Here is a 19,049-nt window from a genome sequence, read left to right on the forward strand (position 1 = left end):
GATCACTTGTCTTATAATCCCCTCATCACTGTCCCTCCTATAAAAGACAGTTCTGGTTGTTTCTTCACTCTCTGACCTCTGGTGGGGCTCAGCCCCGCTGTTCTTCATGACTAAATCATGGAGTAAATAAGGAAGTGCAGTACTTCTTGTGTTGGGAAGATGGCGATGAGTGATAGAGGGGGTGGGGACCCTATAATCCCCTCATCACTGTCCCTCCTATAAAAGACAGTTCTGGTGGTTTCCTCACTCTCTGACTAAGGTCCATGAATAAAGAAATGACCTGGTAGGAGATCAGAGGAGCCATTTCCTAGTTCCCTTGAGGGTGGAATTGTAAGCTCCTCAGAGACCAAGCTGCCTGATGTGGGCGGAGTCCTGGTTTAGGGAACCCAATCAGCTGCTGTCTAGTAATCCTCTTTTTCCCCTCCCCGTCTTTCAGGACAGCACCCTTGAGAGACCTCAGTTCCTCCCCACCTGAGGAAACACCACCTCCACCCAGATGAAAGTGTGGTCTCCCACTCGGACCTCAGGTCATGACTTAGCACCTCTGGTCACCTGGAGAGACATATTTATTTATTATTTCATATAAAACAAGACACAAAACAAAAACCATATAAAACAGCAAAAAAACGATAAAAGGGTGGGTAACCGCTGCTGTCCTGAAAGACTCCTGGAAAAAAACGTTACCGTAACAGTAACTTTGCTTTTTCCCCTCCCAGTCTTTCAGGACAACACCCTTGAGGGGATGAGTGAGCACTTACCCCTAGCGCGGACCACTGCTTGCAAGACCTTGTGTCTGAAGGCCTGCTCCTCTACCGAAACCAGTAAAGCCTGTAATGCTCAACAAAGGTGTTGTAATTGGACCAGGTAGCTGCCCTACATATCTGTCCTGGAGTTGCACCGGCCAGCTTGGTGTAAGTGGCCACCATAGCCTGGGTGGAGTGAGCCACGATGCCTTCTGGAACTTCTAGACCCTAGATATGCCCACCTAATTGCCAGTCTCAGCCAAGCTGAGCCTAGAAGCCTTACAACCCTTTCTCGCTCCTCAAAATGATACAAAAATGGACTTCCTGATATCTATAGTCCTAACTAAATAATGAAGAATACATCTTTGAACATCCAACGTGTGAAATTTGCTTTCTTGGTCCACGAAGGATTAGAACAAAATGAGGGTAAAGTAATGTCTTGGCCCCGATGAACTCTTGAGGCTATCTTGGGTAAGAAGGCTGGGTCCGTCCTAAATGTTACCCTATCTGCAAAAATCCAGAGGAAGGGGGACCTGATTGATAGGGCTTCCAACCAGGGGCGGACTGACAAGTCATGGGGCCCCCGGGCAATAGGGGATCATGGGGACCCTGTGTCCTTGCCCAAACTCAAAAAAGCCTATTAAAAAAAGGTACTGTCAGGATGCGGGTGGCGCATGCGCAGAACACCAGTCCTCGCTAGCGGATGAGCATCAGGACCTGGGCGTGCACGGCAGCAGCGGTGTTCGCGCATGCGCACTTGCGATCACGGACATGCGCCTGGCACCAATGACCGCGCAGGGCGGGCTATTTAAACTAGGAACCAGGTATGTCAAATTGGCGTTTGGTCTTACCTGCTCTGTTCCCGATTGTGTTCCTGTGTTATCCCATTGCCGACCTCTGCTTGTACCTGACCCTGCTTATTCTCCTGATTAACCCCTGGCTTGGCTGACTATTCTTCTGCCTGATCCTTGGTACCACGCTGCCTGCAACCTGCTGAACCTGGCTTGTGACCCCGACTATTCTCTGACTGCTCCTCTTGTACCTCGCTGCCCGCATGTTACCGACCCAGCCTGCCTGACTCTGCTTACTTCACCCGCCGATCCATCCATCCATCCTGCACGGATCACTATTAGTAAGTCTGCCTGCCTCTTCCCATCAGACTCCATTCCCGCAGTCCCCTGCCGGTGCTCTCTACCACAGCTGGACGCACTCGGGGGTTCACTGGTTCCAGTCTGCACCAAGTCCATCCCCACCATCAGGGGCCCTGGTGAATAGCAGGCTGGGACTTAGACCTCGCGCCCTGAGGAAATCCGTGCTGTGGGCTGCTAGAGACACTGCCGGGCGGTTCCTAACAGGTACCAAGGGCATCTCATGGGGCCCCCTACTGACCCCGTGCCCTCGGGCAGTGCCCGAGTTTCCAAATGGTCAGTCCGCCCCTGCTTCCAACTCACTCTCCTTGCTGTGGTAATAGCTACCAGGAATACTGTCTTGAGGGTCATAGTTTTCAGGGAACCTGAATCCAAAGGCTCAAACGGGGAGCTTGTCAGTGCATTGAGCACTGTCGTCAGGTCCCACATCAAAAATGGCCGCTCCCATACTGGCTTTTTTCTGGTCAAGTACTTGCAAAAACCTCACAAGCTCCTCCTTGGCTCGAGAAATACGCTAAGAGCCAAGACCTGGGATTTTATCGTACTCACCACTAGCATCTTGTAGGCCACAGCCTACAGGAATTCCAGGACTGATATTAGACTATGCACTTCTGAGGAAGTCTGGGCACACCATCTGTCAAAATGTTTCCAGACCTTAAGGTAGATTGAACGGGTTGAACTTCCTTTCTACTATTTAAGAGGGTGGATACTACCCTAGAAGAAAACTCTTTCCTCCTCAGCAGCTGTTCCTCAGCCACTAGATTCCACCTGCCTACCTGGGGACATAGGACTGGACCCCGTGAGAGAAGATCCTTTTCGGCATGGCAACATCCAAGCAGGATAAGTGACCAGTGCCACGAGGCACTGAAAACCATGCCCACCTGGGCCAATGCAGGGCTATCAGGATCAGGGAAATTTGTTCGGACCTGAATTTTCTCAGAACCACCAGCAACAAAGACACTGGGGGGAAGGTGTAACACAGGGGAAAATCCCACCATTGCGTTAGTCTATCCACCACCAATGCCCCGTCCCAACGGTTTGAGGAGAAAAATACCGGGAACTTGGCATTCTGGCCCAACGCAAAAAGGTCTATGAACAAAGACCCCACTTCCCTATGATGATCTGGTAAATCTCCCAACTAAGCACCCATTTTGATTCCCTCAGCTGCCTCCTGAAAAAGTCTGCCACCTGGTTCGAATCCCCCTTCGGATGGACGGCAGATAGGGAGGCAACATTGGCCTCGGCCCAGGTGAGCAGTTCCAAGGCAAGGGACCACAGGGTTGTGCTTCTTGTCCTTCTCTTCCTGTAGACATACGCCATGACCGAGGAGTTGTTTGAGAGCACCCGCACGTGTTGTCCCTGCAGCAGCTTTCAGTTCCTTCCAGTTCAAAGGATCTGCCCCCCCCCTTCTGATAACCTTGCGCCAAGGACCCCTCCAGGTGCGCTCCCCATTCTCTGGCACTTGCGTCCATTGTAACTTCTCTGGACATGGGAAAGACTCATAACAGCCCCTGAGCTAAACTGATTGACCTCCACCACCCTTTTCACCCGGAAGGGTACCTGTACCAAGGAGTCTAGAGACTCCTGGTGGTGGTCCCAAACATCCAAAATGAACAGCTGGAGGGACCACAAATGCAGCCCTGCCCACTGCACTGCCGGAATGGATGAGGTTAGTAGGCCTAACACCGACATGGATTCTCTTAGGGACATGGCCAGATTCTGTAGCAGCCGCCTGAGTCCCCTGTCCAACTTCAGAATTTTCTCCTGGGGTAGGAAGGTTTTCTGAAGGATGGAATCTAGCTCATAGCCCAGTTACACCATCCTTTGGGCAGGGACCAAATTTGACTTGGCTAGGTTTAGTAGCCAACCTAAATTCTCCAGGTGTCTCATCAGTAAGGCTACGTCCTGTCTACTGTTTCTCTGAATCTGCAAACAACAGGAGATCATCCAAGTATGCCACCAGCAAGACTCTCCTTAGACGAAGAGAAAACAGGGCCTCGGCCACGATTTTTATGAAAATCCTGGACGAGGAAGAAAACCCAAAGGGCAAGGCTTGGAGCTGCAGGTGAAGATCTGGTGATGATCCCCTGGGGCCCCGCACTGCCAACCTGAGGAATCTCTGAAAGGGCTCCGCAATTAGGGAGTGTAAGTAGGCATCCCTTAGGTCTATTGAGGCCAGAAAGCAGTTGGGGGGGGAGAAAAGACCTGACTGGAAATACGGAATCCATATGGAACCTCTAGTATTTTATGGACTCGTTCAAGAGTCAGAGGTTCAGAATGAGCCTGTACTTCCCTGAGGGCTTTCTGACCACAAAGACATGGGGATAAAAGCCATTGCCGATCTCTGCGGAGGAACCATGACAATGACCCTCTGCTCCTCCAATTTCTGCAAGGAAGAGAGCAAGACTGGTGCCTTCTCTGCACATTTTGAGAGTTCTGTCACTAACAGCCTCTGCGGTGGTGGTTTCAGAAATTCTTAGCTATACCCCCTCCTCACCATACCTAGGATAAAGGGAATGGCGGACACCAATTCCCACTGTGGGATGAAGACCCCCAATCTTCCTCCCATCAGGAGAACATCATCATTGAGACTTTTGGGGCTGCTCAGGAGAACGGAAAATGGCTCCTCCCTGCCTCTCCCCTTCTGCCCCCAGGGCCTCTTCTGTTCGTCTGGCCAAATTGGCCTGTACCCACTTCTGGGGGTGAAAATTCTTCCTTCCCTGTGCCTGGGGCTTCTTACGTGGAAAGGCCTTTTTCCTGTCCGCGGTGCGGTCCAACACCGTTTCAAGACCGGGCCCAAAAAGAAGATGCCCTGTGAACAAGAAGCCACAAAGCTTAACTTTGGAGGCAGCGCCAGGTCTTAAGCAACAGGGCTCTGCAGGCCGAGTTGGCCAGGGCCGCTAATCATGCTGTCATCCTCACTGACTCTACTGAGGCTTCTGCAATATAACCAACCCCCTGTAATAAGGTCTGAAAAGAGGCTAGTATCTTATCTTTCGGGGAACCTGCAACAATATGGGCCTGTAGCTGCGTGAGCCAGTTTTCCATGTCCTGAACTACCACTGTAGTGGCCATGACAGGCTTTAGGTTGGATAGTGTGGAATCCCAGGACTTTTCATGGTGTCAGACAAGACCCCCATATCTTCAAAAGCAAGGTCCGTTTTTCTGGCTACCTGGAAGAACGCCACATCAAGCTTGGGGCTCTTATTCCACACTGCGGATGAATCCTTGTCGAAAGGGAACTTTCTTGCTAGATTTCTCAGAGATTTTGCAAAGGACGACTTTTTCTCCGAATCCTGCCACTCCTTCTTTATGGATTCTACTAGAACCTCATGGACTGGGAAGACTCTACGCTTTTGTTCCTCCATACCCTGATAAATCTGATCATGCAATGTGAGGGGCTTCCTATCCTCCATAATCTCCAAGGTAGTATAAATGGCTCCCAGTAAGTCATCCACTTTCACCAGAGATAACGTATACCTAGAGGTGCCTCTAGACTCGCTAGGGGGACCCTCCCCTTCGGAGTCTGCCTGAGAATCTGAGTCCAGGGACAGATCCTCCTCTTCCAACTCCGCCCTTGGACCCCTCTCGCCTCCCTACTGGTCACTGGGGAAACCAAAAGGACCGCTGCCTTGGTCTGTTGGGGGTCAAGGAGGGAGCTCTGTGTCTGGGGCAGAAATAAGTTCTCTAAAAGGGACCTAAAGGAATCAAAAGTGGCTGTCAGCTCCCTAACTGACTTAACCAGGTCCCCCTGGGAAGGGGCTTCCTCCTTAATAAGTCCTTCTATACAAGACCCACACAGCACCTCAGTCCAGGAGTCTTTGAGTGTCACCCTGCATGAGGGACACTTCTTTTTAGTCCCATGGTGTGGATTAGGCTTCTGGCAGTGTCGTGGGAATCTCCTAAGATGAGACTCCCCCCACCCCCTGCCCTGTCAGTTCGAACACCAGGAGGACAGAGGACACCCCCTGGAGCTAGGTAGGTAGGAGAAGAGGTTTCTCTAAACCACCTACCTGAGACTGGCTGGTGCTGTCATCACCTAGTCCCGGTGCCTCTGCTCCAGACATGACCCATAATGGTGGCCCACCCCCGGGTTCGCGTGGCCTGCCTTTGCAGGATGAAGTTCCCAGCATCAGCCCAACTGCTGGTCCACACTTCACAGGACACAGCCAGAATCCACGTCCCGGGAAGAAGTCCCGCCACTCAACCGGAAGCGACGTCCCCTGTCATCTGGCCTGGCAAAAGCTCCACTGCTGACATCAATCTTGGAGCAGCGGCACCTCTCCTCTGGGTCCCCCTGGATGTGTGAAATGCGAAAGCCCAGCACCCCTCTCCTCTGTCATCTGACCTGGCAAAAGCTCCACTGCCGGCATCAATCATGGAGCGGTGGTACCTCTCCTCTGGGTCCTCCTGGATGGGTGAAATGTGGACGCCCAGCACCCCTCTCCTCCCCAGGCAAAAGAACAGGAGGTAAGGGACACCCCCCTCTATGCCCAGAGGACTGACCGGGTCCCTACCTCCCCATATTTGGGGGGGACCAGCACGCGGACTCCCCCCTCGTCTTCCAGACACAACGCAGCCCTCTGGCCACCCTGGAAGGGCTTCCAAAACGTGTCTTCCCACCGGAAGAAACACCATTACTGAGGTCTGAGTGGGGAGGCTGCACTTTCATCTGGGTGCAAGTGGTGTTTCCTCAGGTGGGGAGGAGCTGAGGTCTCTCAAGGGTGCTGTTCTGAAAGACGAGGAGGGGAAAAAGGACTACTAGACATGAGCAGATTGGTTACCCCAAACCAGGACTCCGCCCACATCAGCCAGCTTGGTCTCTGAGGAGCTTACAATTCCACCCTCAAGGGAACTAGGAAATGTCTCCTCTGATCTCCTACCAGGTCATTTCTTTATTCATGGACCTTAGTCAGAGAGTGAGGAAACAACCAGAACTGTCTTTTATAGGGTGGACAGTGATGAGGGGATTATAGGACGAGGGTCCCCACCCCCTCTATCACTCATCGCCATCTTCCCAACACAAGAAGTACTGCACTTCCTTATTTAGTCCATGATTTAGTCATGAAGAACAGCGGGGCAATCGTGCCTTTTGGGTGTGCTCTCCCCTGAAGCATTGGACCTCTTAAATTACAGGAGGCCATGTAACACATACCCCTACAGGAGTTAATCCCCTCTCCTTAAGGACTTCTCCAGGCACATCTCTTATGGTCTACAGTCATACTATCCCCTCAAGGTTTATTCCTCCTCAGTTTTAGCAACAGTGCCAACACAGCTCCATAAAAACAAAGACACGCGATCGTGCTTCCCAGAAAAACAGGTTTATAGCAATAAAAGTTTAAGAACACTCACATTCACCTAGGCAGATGGATTGCTTATCAAATTCCCATATACCACTCTCTCTGTGGCTAATACAGATTGATCCTACTGCCTCAAACTCCTTAGAACTCCCCTAGCATGATGACATCACACTCGCGGCTCTTACGCGTTACGTCCTTTGGACTTCATCAGAGAGAACGGTATGTAGGTAGGTGCAGTTTGTCCTCAATCCAACAGGTGACATTGTGTCACTGTTCAGATGAAACAGACATTGTTCCTCTGAAGAGTCCACAGGTGTCTCAGGGAGAGCAGCTGGCTGAATGACACTGCTCCATGGTGACCTTTGGTGGCCAACGTAAAATGGGGGAATGTTAATAAATAGCAGTACCCTGACGAGTCTTACATAACAAACGGGGAACCTTTCCCTAACCTAGCCACTTGCAAAATACACACCAAACCCAACAGGGCACTTTTATTAACACTGCCTCACTTAAGATGGCCACGAAAGGTCACCAGGGAGCAGCATTCAAACAGACAGCTGCTCTCCCTGAGACACCTACTGAGTCTTCCCATTATTATTATTATACAAGATTTATATAGCGCCAACAGTTTGCTCAGCGCTTTACAATATAACGGGAGACAATACAGCAACAATACAGTTCACGATAAGAGGGATAGGAGGGCCCTGCTCCTTGGAGCTTACAATCTAGGAGGGAGAAGCTGGCGGTACAAAAGGTAATAACTGTGGGGGATGGACTGGTTGGAAGAGTAGAAGATTCCATTATTAGCTGAGGGCAGGATAGGCTTCCCTGAAGAGAGAGGTTTTCAGAGATCGCCTAAAAGTGAGCAGAGTAGGCGATAGTCTGATGGATTGGGGTAGAAAATTCCAGAGGATGGGGGAAGCTCTGGAGAAGTCCTGGAGATGAGCATGGGAGGAGACAAGGGAGCTAGAGAGCAGGAGGTTGTGGAAGGAGCGGAGAGTACAGTTTGGGTGATATTTGGAGACAAGATCGGTGATGTAATTTGGGGCAGATTTATAAATGGCTTTATATGTTATTGTTAATGTTTTGAATTTTATCCGTTGGGCAACTGGAAGCCAGTGGAGGGATTGGCAGAAAGGGGTGGAGGACACCGAGTGGAGGCCAGTGGTGGGATTGGCAGAGAGGGGTGGAGAACATTGAGTGGAGGTCAGTCGAGGGATTGGCAGAGAGGTGTGGAGAACACTGAGTGGAGGTCAGTTCGAGGGATTGGCAGAGAGGGGTGGAGGACACTGGAGGCCAGTGGAGGGATTGGCAGAAAGGGGTGGAGGACACTGGAGGCCAGTGGAGGGATTGGCAGAGAGGGGTGGAGGACACTGAGTGGAGGCCAGTGGAGGGATTGGCAGAGAGGGGTGGAGAACACTGAGTGGAGGTCAGTGGAGGGATTGGCAGAGAGGGGTGGAGAACACTGAGTGGAGGTCAGTCGAGGGATTGGCAGAGAGGGGTGTAGGTCAGTGGAGGGATTGGCAGAGAGGGGTGGAAGACACTGAATGGAGGCCAGTGGAGGAATTGGCAGAGAGGGGTGGAGGACACTGAATGGAGGCCAGTGGAGGGATTGGCAGAGAGGGGTGGAGGACACTGAATGGAGGCCAGTGGAGGGATTGGCAGAGAGGGGTGGAGGACACTGAATGGAGGCCAGTGGAGGGATTGGCAGAGAGGGGTGGCTGATACAGAATGGTTAGTAAGGTGGATGAGTCTGGCAACAGCATTCATGATAGACTGTTGTCACATGAACAATGTTCCCCTAAGCCTCTACTCCATCTGTACAGTGACACAGCGCCACCTACTGGATGGAGGACACACTGTTGTGGTCCACATGTAAGATAGAACTGGATGTGTGACATCATACTAGGGGCATTCCCAGGAGTTGGAAGAAGTAGAATCTCTCTGTATTGGCCACAGAGAGAGCATTATAGCGGCATTTAATAAGCAGTCTATCTGCTTATGTGAATGTAAGTGCTTCTACCCCCGGTCACATCAAGCCTGACTTTGAAATCGTGCGACTTACAGTGAAGTGGCACAATTTCAAAGTCGGGGGACATGCCGATTTCAGATGCGATTTGCAAGACATCTGACACAGATGTGTATGCAAATCACACCAAAAGTAGTTCATGTACTACTTTAGAAATCGGTGCGGCTCAGACCAAGTCGGGACCGCACCGCTATGAATGCTGTGATTGTGGACAATACGGTGCGACTTGGCATGCGATTTGCAAGTCACATGGCATACAAATCACATGTCAAGTCACACCCGATGTGACCAGGGACTTAATCTTTTATTGCAATAAACCATTTTTTTAGTGGATAGCACAATCATGTGTCTTTGTTTTATGTATCTGTGTTGGGGTTATTGCTAAACCTTTGGAGGAAGAGGAGCAACCCATGAGAGGCTGGTGTGACTGCAATCCTTAACCACTTCCTGTCCGGACACTTTCACCCCCTTCCTGTCCAGGGCAATTTTCAGCTTTTAGCGCTATCACACTTTGAATGACAATTGCGCGGTCATGCAACACTGTACCCAAATAAATTTTTTACCATTTTTTGAGACAGATAAAGCTTTATTTTGGTGGTATTTATTCACCACTGGGATTTGTATTTTTTTTTGCTATGTAAATGAAATGTCCAAAAATTTTGAAAAAAAGTGTTTTTTTTATAAAATTTTGCAAATAAATAATATTTCATCATAAATCTTAGCCAAAATTTATTCCATTATCTTTTTACTAAAAAAAAGAAATCCAAATTAGTTTATAACCAAAAATTATAATTTTTAAACATTTTTTTTTACATTTTTATTTTATTTTTTTTTATATTATTTTTTTTTATTTTTACATACTGTCACCCTAGCAGTACAGTGTCACCATGGTGACACTGTACTACTTGTGGGGGGTGATGAAGATTTTTTTTTTTACACATTGCTTTTACACCCATATAGGATGTAAAAGCAATCATTTCTCTTTCTCTCTGTCTGCATTCTTGCACTCATTGAGAAGTACTGAGTGAGCTGTGATTGGTCACAGCTTGTCACATGGTACAAGGCTTTTGTGAATAGCCTTGTACCATGTGACCTCTGTGATCATTCACAGATTTCACACGTAGTAAGCAATGATGTCAGAAGTGACATCTTGCTTACTACTTTGCATGTGATCACTGATTGGCCAATCAGTGATCACATGATCGGGACCTCGTACAGAGGGTCCCGTCTGACGATCGGTGTTTCACTGTGTCCGGAGGACACAGCGGGCACCGGATCGCGGTGCCACCGTCCGGCCGTTTATATACAACGGCCGGTCAGGAAGTGGTTAACAGCCGTGCCTGGAGAAATCTCTAAGTAGAGAGCATAGAGTATTAACCTCCCTGGCGGTATTCCCGAGCGTAGCTTGGGGTAAAATTTGAGTAACAAGAGCGGTAACCCCGAGCTACACTCGGGCTTACCATGCGGCGTTGCTCAGGGGGTCCCTGCAGCACTTACCTTGTCCTTCGCTCCCCGCGATGTGTCCCCTGCAGCGTCCCCAGCCATCTCCTCTGGCCGATGCCGGCATCCGGCTTCCGTGTTCCGGTCCCTGTGACGTCGGGACGTACGGGCGCCGGAACCGGCGGCAAATTTGAAATTTTTTAAAAAAATCAACATTATCCTGCGAACTGTACCTTGGAATCTACAAAAATCCAGTTGCGATAGAAAAATTGTTTCTGTAGCACAGAAAACAATTGTCCAATAGATAATAAAAAAAAGATCTAATGTGCCAGATGGGGAACACAGCTCAGGAAAGTGACCAGGGGATTACAGGCTGATATCACCCAGTCCCCGCCCTACTCTGGACCAATCAGTATGGGTGGAGGAATGGATTTAGTGTTCATGACCCACCTGTGCTGATCTCTGTAGGAGTGTCCTCCTCTATAAATGTCCCCGTTATTCCATCCTCCTCCATAGACTGCCGATCATCCCTCACATACGCCTCTTCTTCGGATTTACCCTCAACTTTTATATCTATCAGATCTTCACCCTAAACCAAGAGAAGGAGAGAAAATATCATCTGTAAACTATAAGCTTTAATATTGTGACATCACATAAGAAAATGCATACATTGGGGGAGATGTACTAAAGCTGGTTCATCAGAATGTGGTGTACATGGTAGCCAATCAACTTCTAACCTCAGCCTGTTCAATGAAGCTTTAGCAATCAAACCTGTCAGCCGATTGGTTTCCATACAGAAGTGCAGGAGATTCTGAGTGAATCAGCTTTAGAAATTAAACACCATTGTCTCCACGAGTTCATGTATTAGTTGCTGCATCCCACCAACTTTGTCATGTTGAGGGATGGTGTGATCTTCCTGTGTGGAATCCCGGGAATCCAGAGGACGGGGACATCTCTCTGGTGGGTTCCTGGTATTAGGTGGCTCCATCATATCCTTGTGTCCTTCTGAAAACTTCTCCGTCACTCCATACTCCTCATCCTCCTCTTTATACTCTTGCTTAACAATGTCCACGAGGCTTCCACTCTGAAAGATATAATAAAACATTCATTGAAACAAACATGCTGTGTATAAATCACAACTATCGGTGATTGTTCCTCATCTACCTGATGATGGTGAGGGATGGTGTGACCTTCCTGTGTGGAATCCTGGGAATACAGAGGATGGGGACATCTCTCTGGTTGGTTCTCGTAGCTGGATGACTCCACCATGGTGTCCTGGTACTGATCTCTGTGTCCTTTTAGAAACTCTGACTCCTCCATCACCCCATCCTTATCATCCTCCTCTTTTATCTCTTCTTTACCATCAGCTTTGGAATCTCTCAGGTTTCCACTCTGAATATATAATAAAAATTCTATAAATAGTAACAATGCAGATAATGTACAGATCCTAATGATACTATCAGTGATTGTTCCTCATCTACCTGATGATGGTGAGGGATGGTGTGATCTTCCTGTGTGGAATCCCGGGAATACAGAGGACGGGGACATCTCCCTGGTGGGTTTCTGTAGCTGGATGACTCCACCGTGTTGTCCTGGTACAAATTTTTATATTCTGTTGAAAACACAGATTCCTCCATCACTCCATCCTCATCAACCTCCTCTTTTGGCTCTTCTTTAATATAGACCTCTGTAGAATCCCAGGAATACAGAGAACGGGGACATCTCTCTGGTGGGTTCCCATGACTGGATCCATCTACCTGATGATGGTGAGGGATGGTGTGATCTTCCTGTGTGGAATCCCGGGAATACAGAGGACGGGGACATCTCTCTGGTGGGTTCCCATGACTGGATCCATCTGTAGGAAACACACACACTGACTGAATCCATTGTTTCTATGTGTTTTTCAGATGATGGGGGATCTAGGTGGATCCTCCGTACTGCTCTCTCCTTTACAATAAAGTCTCCTCTTACCCGGTGATGTGAGGGGCGGCTGATTGTCCATCATGACGTCCTTGTAGAGATCCTTGTGTCCTTCTAAATACTCCCACTCCTCCATGGAGAAATAGACAGTGACACCCTGACACCTTATAGGAACCTGACACACACAATGATACAGTCACCATCCAGACACATCCCTTGTCTGTTACTGGAGAATGTCCCAGAATTCCCGGCACCGCTCACCTCTCCTGTCAGCAGCTCAGTGATCTCTCTGGTGACTTCTAGAATCTTCTTCTTCTTTCTCTCTTCTATCAGGGAGGGAGGTGAAGACAATGTGATGTCATATGATCTCCAGACTCTAGATTTGAATACAAATAGTAAAATCAAATGAAATTCCCAGAATCCTCCTCACCTCATCATTCAGGTCACCATTTAACTAAAGCTTCAATTAAGGCTGAGGCATAATTCAGCAACTCAGGCTCCCCCACTACATCAATTAAAAGTTTGACACCACAGACATTCTGATATCATTACATACAATGTTGGACCAACAGCCCTGCTTTGCACACGAAGATGCCAAGGGTCTGCCCACATCTTAAAAGCATGGGAAAAAAAAAAACAAGAGCCAGATGGAAAGAAAATTAGGAGGAGCTGTGGGCATCAGTGTGATTGTAACGTACATGTGAATGATGTAATGTGCATGTGACATAAATGTACAGATTTGAGTAGGTAAGATGTGATCAGTAGCAATATGTAATCGTAACTGTAGGGACATTCCATTGTCATTAAGGATGTATATTCTGTAGGGACATTTCATTGTCAATAGGGAGGTATATTCTGTAGGGACATTCCATTGTCATTAAGGATGTATATTCTGTAGGGACATTCCATTGTCATTAAGGATGTATATTCTGTAGGGACATTCCATTGTCATTAAGGATGTATATTCTGTAGGGACATTCCATTGTCAATAAGGATGTATATTCTGTAGGGACATTCCATTGTCATTAAGGATGTATATTCTGTAGAGACATTCCATTGTCATTAAGGATGTATATTCTGTAGGGACATTCCATTGTCATTAAGGATGTATATTCTGTAGGGACATTCCATTGTCATTAAGGATGTATATTCTGTAGGGACATTCCATTGTCATTAAGGATGTATATTCTGTAGGGACAATCCATTGTCATTGAGGATGTATATTCTGTAGGGACATTCCATTGTCATTGAGGATGTATATTCTGTAGGGACATTCCATTGTCATTGAGGATGTATATTCTGTAGGGACATTCCATTGTCATTGAGGATGTATATTCTGTAGGGACATTCCATTGTCATTGAGGATGTATATTCTGTAGGGATATTCCATTGTCATTGCGGATGTATATTCTGTAGGGACATTCCATTGTCATTGCGGATGTATATTCTGTAGGGACATTCCATTGTCATTGCGGATGTATATTCTGTAGGGACATTCCATTGTCATTGCGGATGTATATTCTGTAGGGACATTGCATTGTCATTGCAGATGTATATTCTGTAGGGACATTCCACTGTCATTGAGGATGTATATTCTGTAGGGACATTCCATTGTCATTAAGGATGTATATTCTGTAGGGACATTCCATTGTCATTGAGGATGTATATTCTGTAGGAACATTCCATTGTCATTCAGTCCTTGTATTTAGGGAAATGAGGTACAATTAGCATCAATTAGGCTGAAAAGCCTGGCTTCTGGGATGTGACACCTTTTGTGTTAATAAGGTTGTCACCTTCTGGTGAAACCAGTTTAAAGGAAGTGGTCCCAGTTATTCCGGCTTCCTCCATACATCAAAAGGGGTATGTTTCATCTCTCATAAAAGCTAAGATATTAGTTGCAGAGAGATGAACATGCTCCCTTCTTGTAGGGCACTCTGTAGGCGACATTTGCACTAAAAATCATATTTGTGGTTTAGACAGAAGGCCAGGAAAATGCAGGGAATGGTTAGGTGGCGCTGGATGGCGACAGTCGAGTGACGTTTGGTACTGTCGCGATCGGACTGATGCGCTGGTGTCGGAAATCCAGTCCCCGACTTGGTGTTTCAAGCCGGTCTTGGCCAGATTTAACTTGGGCAGGACAACACCCAGAACATCCTGTGGGCAGGTACAGGAACACCCCCCCATGGTCAATTGGCCAAGGACTAATGTCCCGCCTACGTCCATATCCCCATAAATGGGGTACCCGGACACTAGGACATTTGCTATTCATACGGAGCTGGTTCGATTGACCAACGGATTGCCGATTCTCTGACTTGCTCCAGTCGCTGGGTAAATCCTGGTAAAGTTTTACTTCTGTCTCTTATTCCCTTTTATTTTATAGTGAATAGTCATTAGTGTGTCTTCTTGTATTTTTTGCATTTCTGTAACTTTTCATATTTTGTACATATTTTATGCACCGCCCACTTTCAGGAAATTAAATCTTAAAATATTTAGTGACTGCTGTGTATTTAAGCACAGGCTCATATCTTCAGAGAGATTGGATTGGAGAGATTAGATTGCATTGTATTTTAGTGCCTTTAAACTCTCGGTAAAGCTCATTGCCAATCTGTATGCAATTGCACTGCGTGTGGGCAGATTGTGTGCAGATTGTAAAAGGTAACAGATCGGCCAGACGGAGCTCTGTGTGTGTGGGGTGTCCCAGCAGACCGTTCTGTGGATAAACTGTTGGGTGGTGGCAAGCTACCTTTTGTGGTGTGTCTGGTGTGGGGGGGGTGTGGACAGTGGAAGAGTGATTAACACCGGGGTTCAAGCTGTAGGTAGCTGGAGGGACCTTAGAAGGGTGTGTAATTACTAAGCTGGTCCTCAACTCTAATCAGTGCACCAGATTGTATGTAAGATTTGTATCTGCCAGTGTGTGGTTGACCAGCTGGATTCTCTGGAGTCTCCATCTGGTGGTGGCCAAAGGTAGTGCGGACTGTGAAAGTGTGTCACGGCTGATCTTATATATGGTTTTATATATATTCAAAGTTAAGTCCCCTTTATTCCCTCTTACCTCCCTGTCACGGCCGCACATGCACGCCTCGGTTAGCTAGTGTCAGGGATCCCCTCGATCCCCGCCGCGATGGTCCCGGCGCAGGCGCAGTGCGCCGCCCTGTGCAGGGGCTCGAGCATTAGGTCCGGGCCGGCCGCGGCGTTCGAGTTTGCGCATGCACAGTAGAAGCCGCGGCCGCCCGCTGGGCACCGATGGCAGCGCAGGGCGGGATATTTAAATGGCCCTGAGCTGTCATTCAGTGCCTTCTGGTCTTACCTGTATCCTGTATCTGCGAACCTGTGAATTGTAAGTTGCTGACCTGGATTGTGCTTTGACCTTGCTGTATTTCTCCTGCCCTGACCCTTGCTTTGCCTGACCTCTCTCTTGAATGCCCCCTATTGGATCTGACCTGCTGTTGCTGACCTGGCGTGTGACCCGACTATTCTCTGCCCGCTGCCTTGTACCGTACAGTCCCCCCTGTTACCGACCCGGCTTGTCTGACCTCGCACCTGCTCAGCCAGCCATCCATCCATCCGTCCATCCCTCCCAGTGGGGTCTTCTGACCTCCTCATATCAGGCTCTTCCCCGCGGGAGCCCTCGGCGATTACCACTACCACTAATGGGTTTGCCCAGTAGTCACGACCTGGTCTCGGGGGGCTCCAAGTCCATCCCCACCATCAGGGGCCCTGGTGAACAAGCACCCTGGGGCTTAGACTCCGTGCGCTGGGGACGCCTATTTAGTGGAGTGCTAGTGGTACCGCCGGGTGGTCCCTTACAGCTAGTCGCTGTGGGCGTGGTGTGTGGGTGGATCCTTGACTGTGATGTCATAGGATTCTCTGACTCTGGATGGGGGAAAATTGGGAGGAGGAGCTGTGTGGTCAGTGTGATGTCATAGGATTCTCTGACTCTGGATGGGGGAAAATTGGGAGGAGGAGCTGTGTGGTCAGTGTGATGTCATAGGATTCTCTGACTCTGCATGGAGGGACAAGGAGCTGCGAGGTCAGTGTGATGTCATAGGATTCTCTGACTCTGGTTGGAAGGACATTGGGTGGAGGAGCTGCGAGGTCAGTGTGATGTCATAGGATTCTCTGACTCTGGATGGAGGGACATTGGGAGGGGGAGCTGCGTGGTCAGTGTGATGTCATAGGATTCTCTGACTCTGGATGGAGGGAAATTGGGAGGAGGAGCTGTGAGGTCAGTGTGATGTCATAGGATTCTCTGACTCTGGATGGAGGAACAATGGGAGGAGGAGCTGCGAGGTCAGTGTGATGTCATAGGATTCTCTGGCTCTGGATGGAGGGACATTGGGAGGAGGAGCTGCAAGGTCAGTGTGATGTCATAGGATTCTCTGACTCTGGATGGAAGGACATTGGGAAGAAGAGCTGCGAGGTCAGTATGATGTCATTGGATTCTCTGACTCTGGATGGAAGGACATTGGGAAGAAGAGCTGCGAGGTCAGTATGATGTCATAGGATTCTCTGACTCTGGATGGAGGGACATTGGGAGGAGTGTAATCAGGTTGAAATGTTGGTTAGTGAGATAGCTGCTGCCCCAAGCCAGGAGGGAAACAGGTAACCTTTTCCCCGCATTTTTTGCTGAGCTCTGCTTCTCTCCCTGTGCCGATAATAAAAGGGGGGAGGGCTCTGCCAAGACAGTATGCTGTATGGAAAAGAAGACAAGCCACAGCATGTAATCCCCAGCTGCTCACAGAGAGGAGAGAAATTGACGGCACTATATAAGTACCTCAAATAAATTAAAATAAATTATTGAGACCTCCAGTCTACCCTGAAGACACCAGCTCTGATAATCTGCCATGAAAGGACCCCCATCCTGTGCAGGTATGCAGGGGCAGCCACAAGCCTGACTTAGGGATTAGGCATTTTAGGAAAAGACTGAGCACTGTGTTTGGAATTATGTCCAGAATTTACAGTAAAGCGTATGAAACTTTGTCTTTGGGCTTTGCCAGGACACATCCTATCCCTGTGATCTCCGTGTTCTCCGGAGACTTTACTGATCACATTTCAGGATGAATATCTGAGACTGGGATCATTATGGAGAAATACGTTTTCAGGACATTTCCTACAAATGACATTTTCCCTCTTTCTTCCTATTGAATCTTATAAAATAAAGACATACATATTCCAATCCCCCCAAAATAACCCCCCATCCCCCACCACTGATAAAAGTCATATAATCCATTAGTATAGACTGATGGGGTGAGAAGGTGACCCATATCCACAATGAGGAGAATGTTCCGGCCCCGGAAGTGGGGGAATGTTGTGCCCCTGAAGGGGTTAATCTGGGTTCCCACACTATATATGTGTGTATCATCATCTGCTGGAGATAAAAGACGTCACAGTGACTATGGAGGAAGAGGACGGAGGTGACTATGGAGGAAGAGGACGGAGGTGACCATGGAGGAAGAGGACGGACGTGACCATGGAGGAAGAGGACGGACGTGACCATGGAGGAAGAGGACGGACGTGACCATGGGGGAAGAGGACGGACGTGACCATGGGGGAAGAGGACGGACGTGACCATGGGGGAAGAGGACGGACGTGACCACGGGGGAAGAGGACGGACGTGACCACGGGGGAAGAGGACGGACGTGACCACGGGGGAAGAGGACGGACGTGACCACGGGGGAAGAGGACGGACGTGACCACGGGGGAAGAGGACGGACGTGACCACGGGGGAAGAGGACGGACGTGACCACGGGGGAAGAGGACGGACGTGACCACGGGGGAAGAGGACGGACGTGACCACGGGGGAAGAGGACGGACGTGACCACGGGGGAAGAGGAAGGACGTGCCCACGGGGGAAGAGGACGGACGTGACCACGGGGGAAGAGGACGGACGTGACCACGGGGGAAGAGGACGGACGTGACCACGGGGGAAGAGGACGGACGTGACCACGGGGGAAGAGGACGGACGTGACCACGGGGGAAGAGGACGGACGTGACCACGGGGGAAGAGGACGGACGTGACTATGGAGGGAGAGGACAGACATGACGGGAAGTTACTGGGTGTAATTAGGAAATAACATCTTCTTACCTCCTCTGGTGCCACTTCCATCAACGTCTCCTCTTTTTTTGCGTATCACATGGGGCTTCCAATTTACATCTGACATCGGTTCCTGTCTCTTCTTGACATCATTTCCTGTGTCTTCCATAGAGACTTCCTGTCTGGGTAGAAGTGAGATCACCACCTTGTGGAGCTCAGAGGAACTGCAGCCCTGAGAACCATCTGGTTAAAGCAGTGATCTTTACATAGGAAAAAAAAATTAAAATTTCATTGCTGGCTTCTAAAAAAAAAGCAAAAAAAAAAAGAAAGCTAACCCTTCTGAAAGTTCCATAAGTTTTTTGTTTGTTTTTTTGTTATCCACCACTACAGGTTAGATACACCAACTCCCGGGTATGCAGCATTTAGGGACTGAAC

At 48.8% G+C, this 19,049-nt stretch overlaps 1 protein-coding gene across 1 annotated transcript in view; it reads right to left on the minus strand.

Annotated features, from left to right (window-relative positions):
- The window catches only part of LOC149441090 (uncharacterized), a 53,530-nt gene extending 34,769 nt beyond the window's left edge, over nt 1–18,761 (minus strand). The window contains exons 1-7 of the mRNA XM_089657727.1: nt 18,666–18,761; nt 12,842–12,956; nt 12,632–12,755; nt 12,142–12,515; nt 11,825–12,052; nt 11,547–11,744; nt 11,111–11,249 (exon numbers count right to left, since the gene is read on the minus strand). Coding sequence (XP_089513853.1) covers nt 11,111–11,249; nt 11,547–11,744; nt 11,825–12,052; nt 12,142–12,515; nt 12,632–12,716 — 1,024 coding nt within the window. The 5' untranslated portion in view covers nt 12,717–12,755; nt 12,842–12,956; nt 18,666–18,761. The remainder of the gene's footprint in view (nt 1–11,110; nt 11,250–11,546; nt 11,745–11,824; nt 12,053–12,141; nt 12,516–12,631; nt 12,756–12,841; nt 12,957–18,665) is intronic.
- Between the last annotated feature and the right edge of the window lie 288 nt (nt 18,762–19,049).

The sequence above is a fragment of the Staurois parvus genome, unplaced genomic scaffold (assembly GCF_062004578.1).
Source record: "Staurois parvus isolate SC_StPar_1 unplaced genomic scaffold, SC_StPar_1.0 ptg001026l, whole genome shotgun sequence".
NCBI classification, from domain to species: Eukaryota; Metazoa; Chordata; class Amphibia; order Anura; family Ranidae; genus Staurois; species Staurois parvus.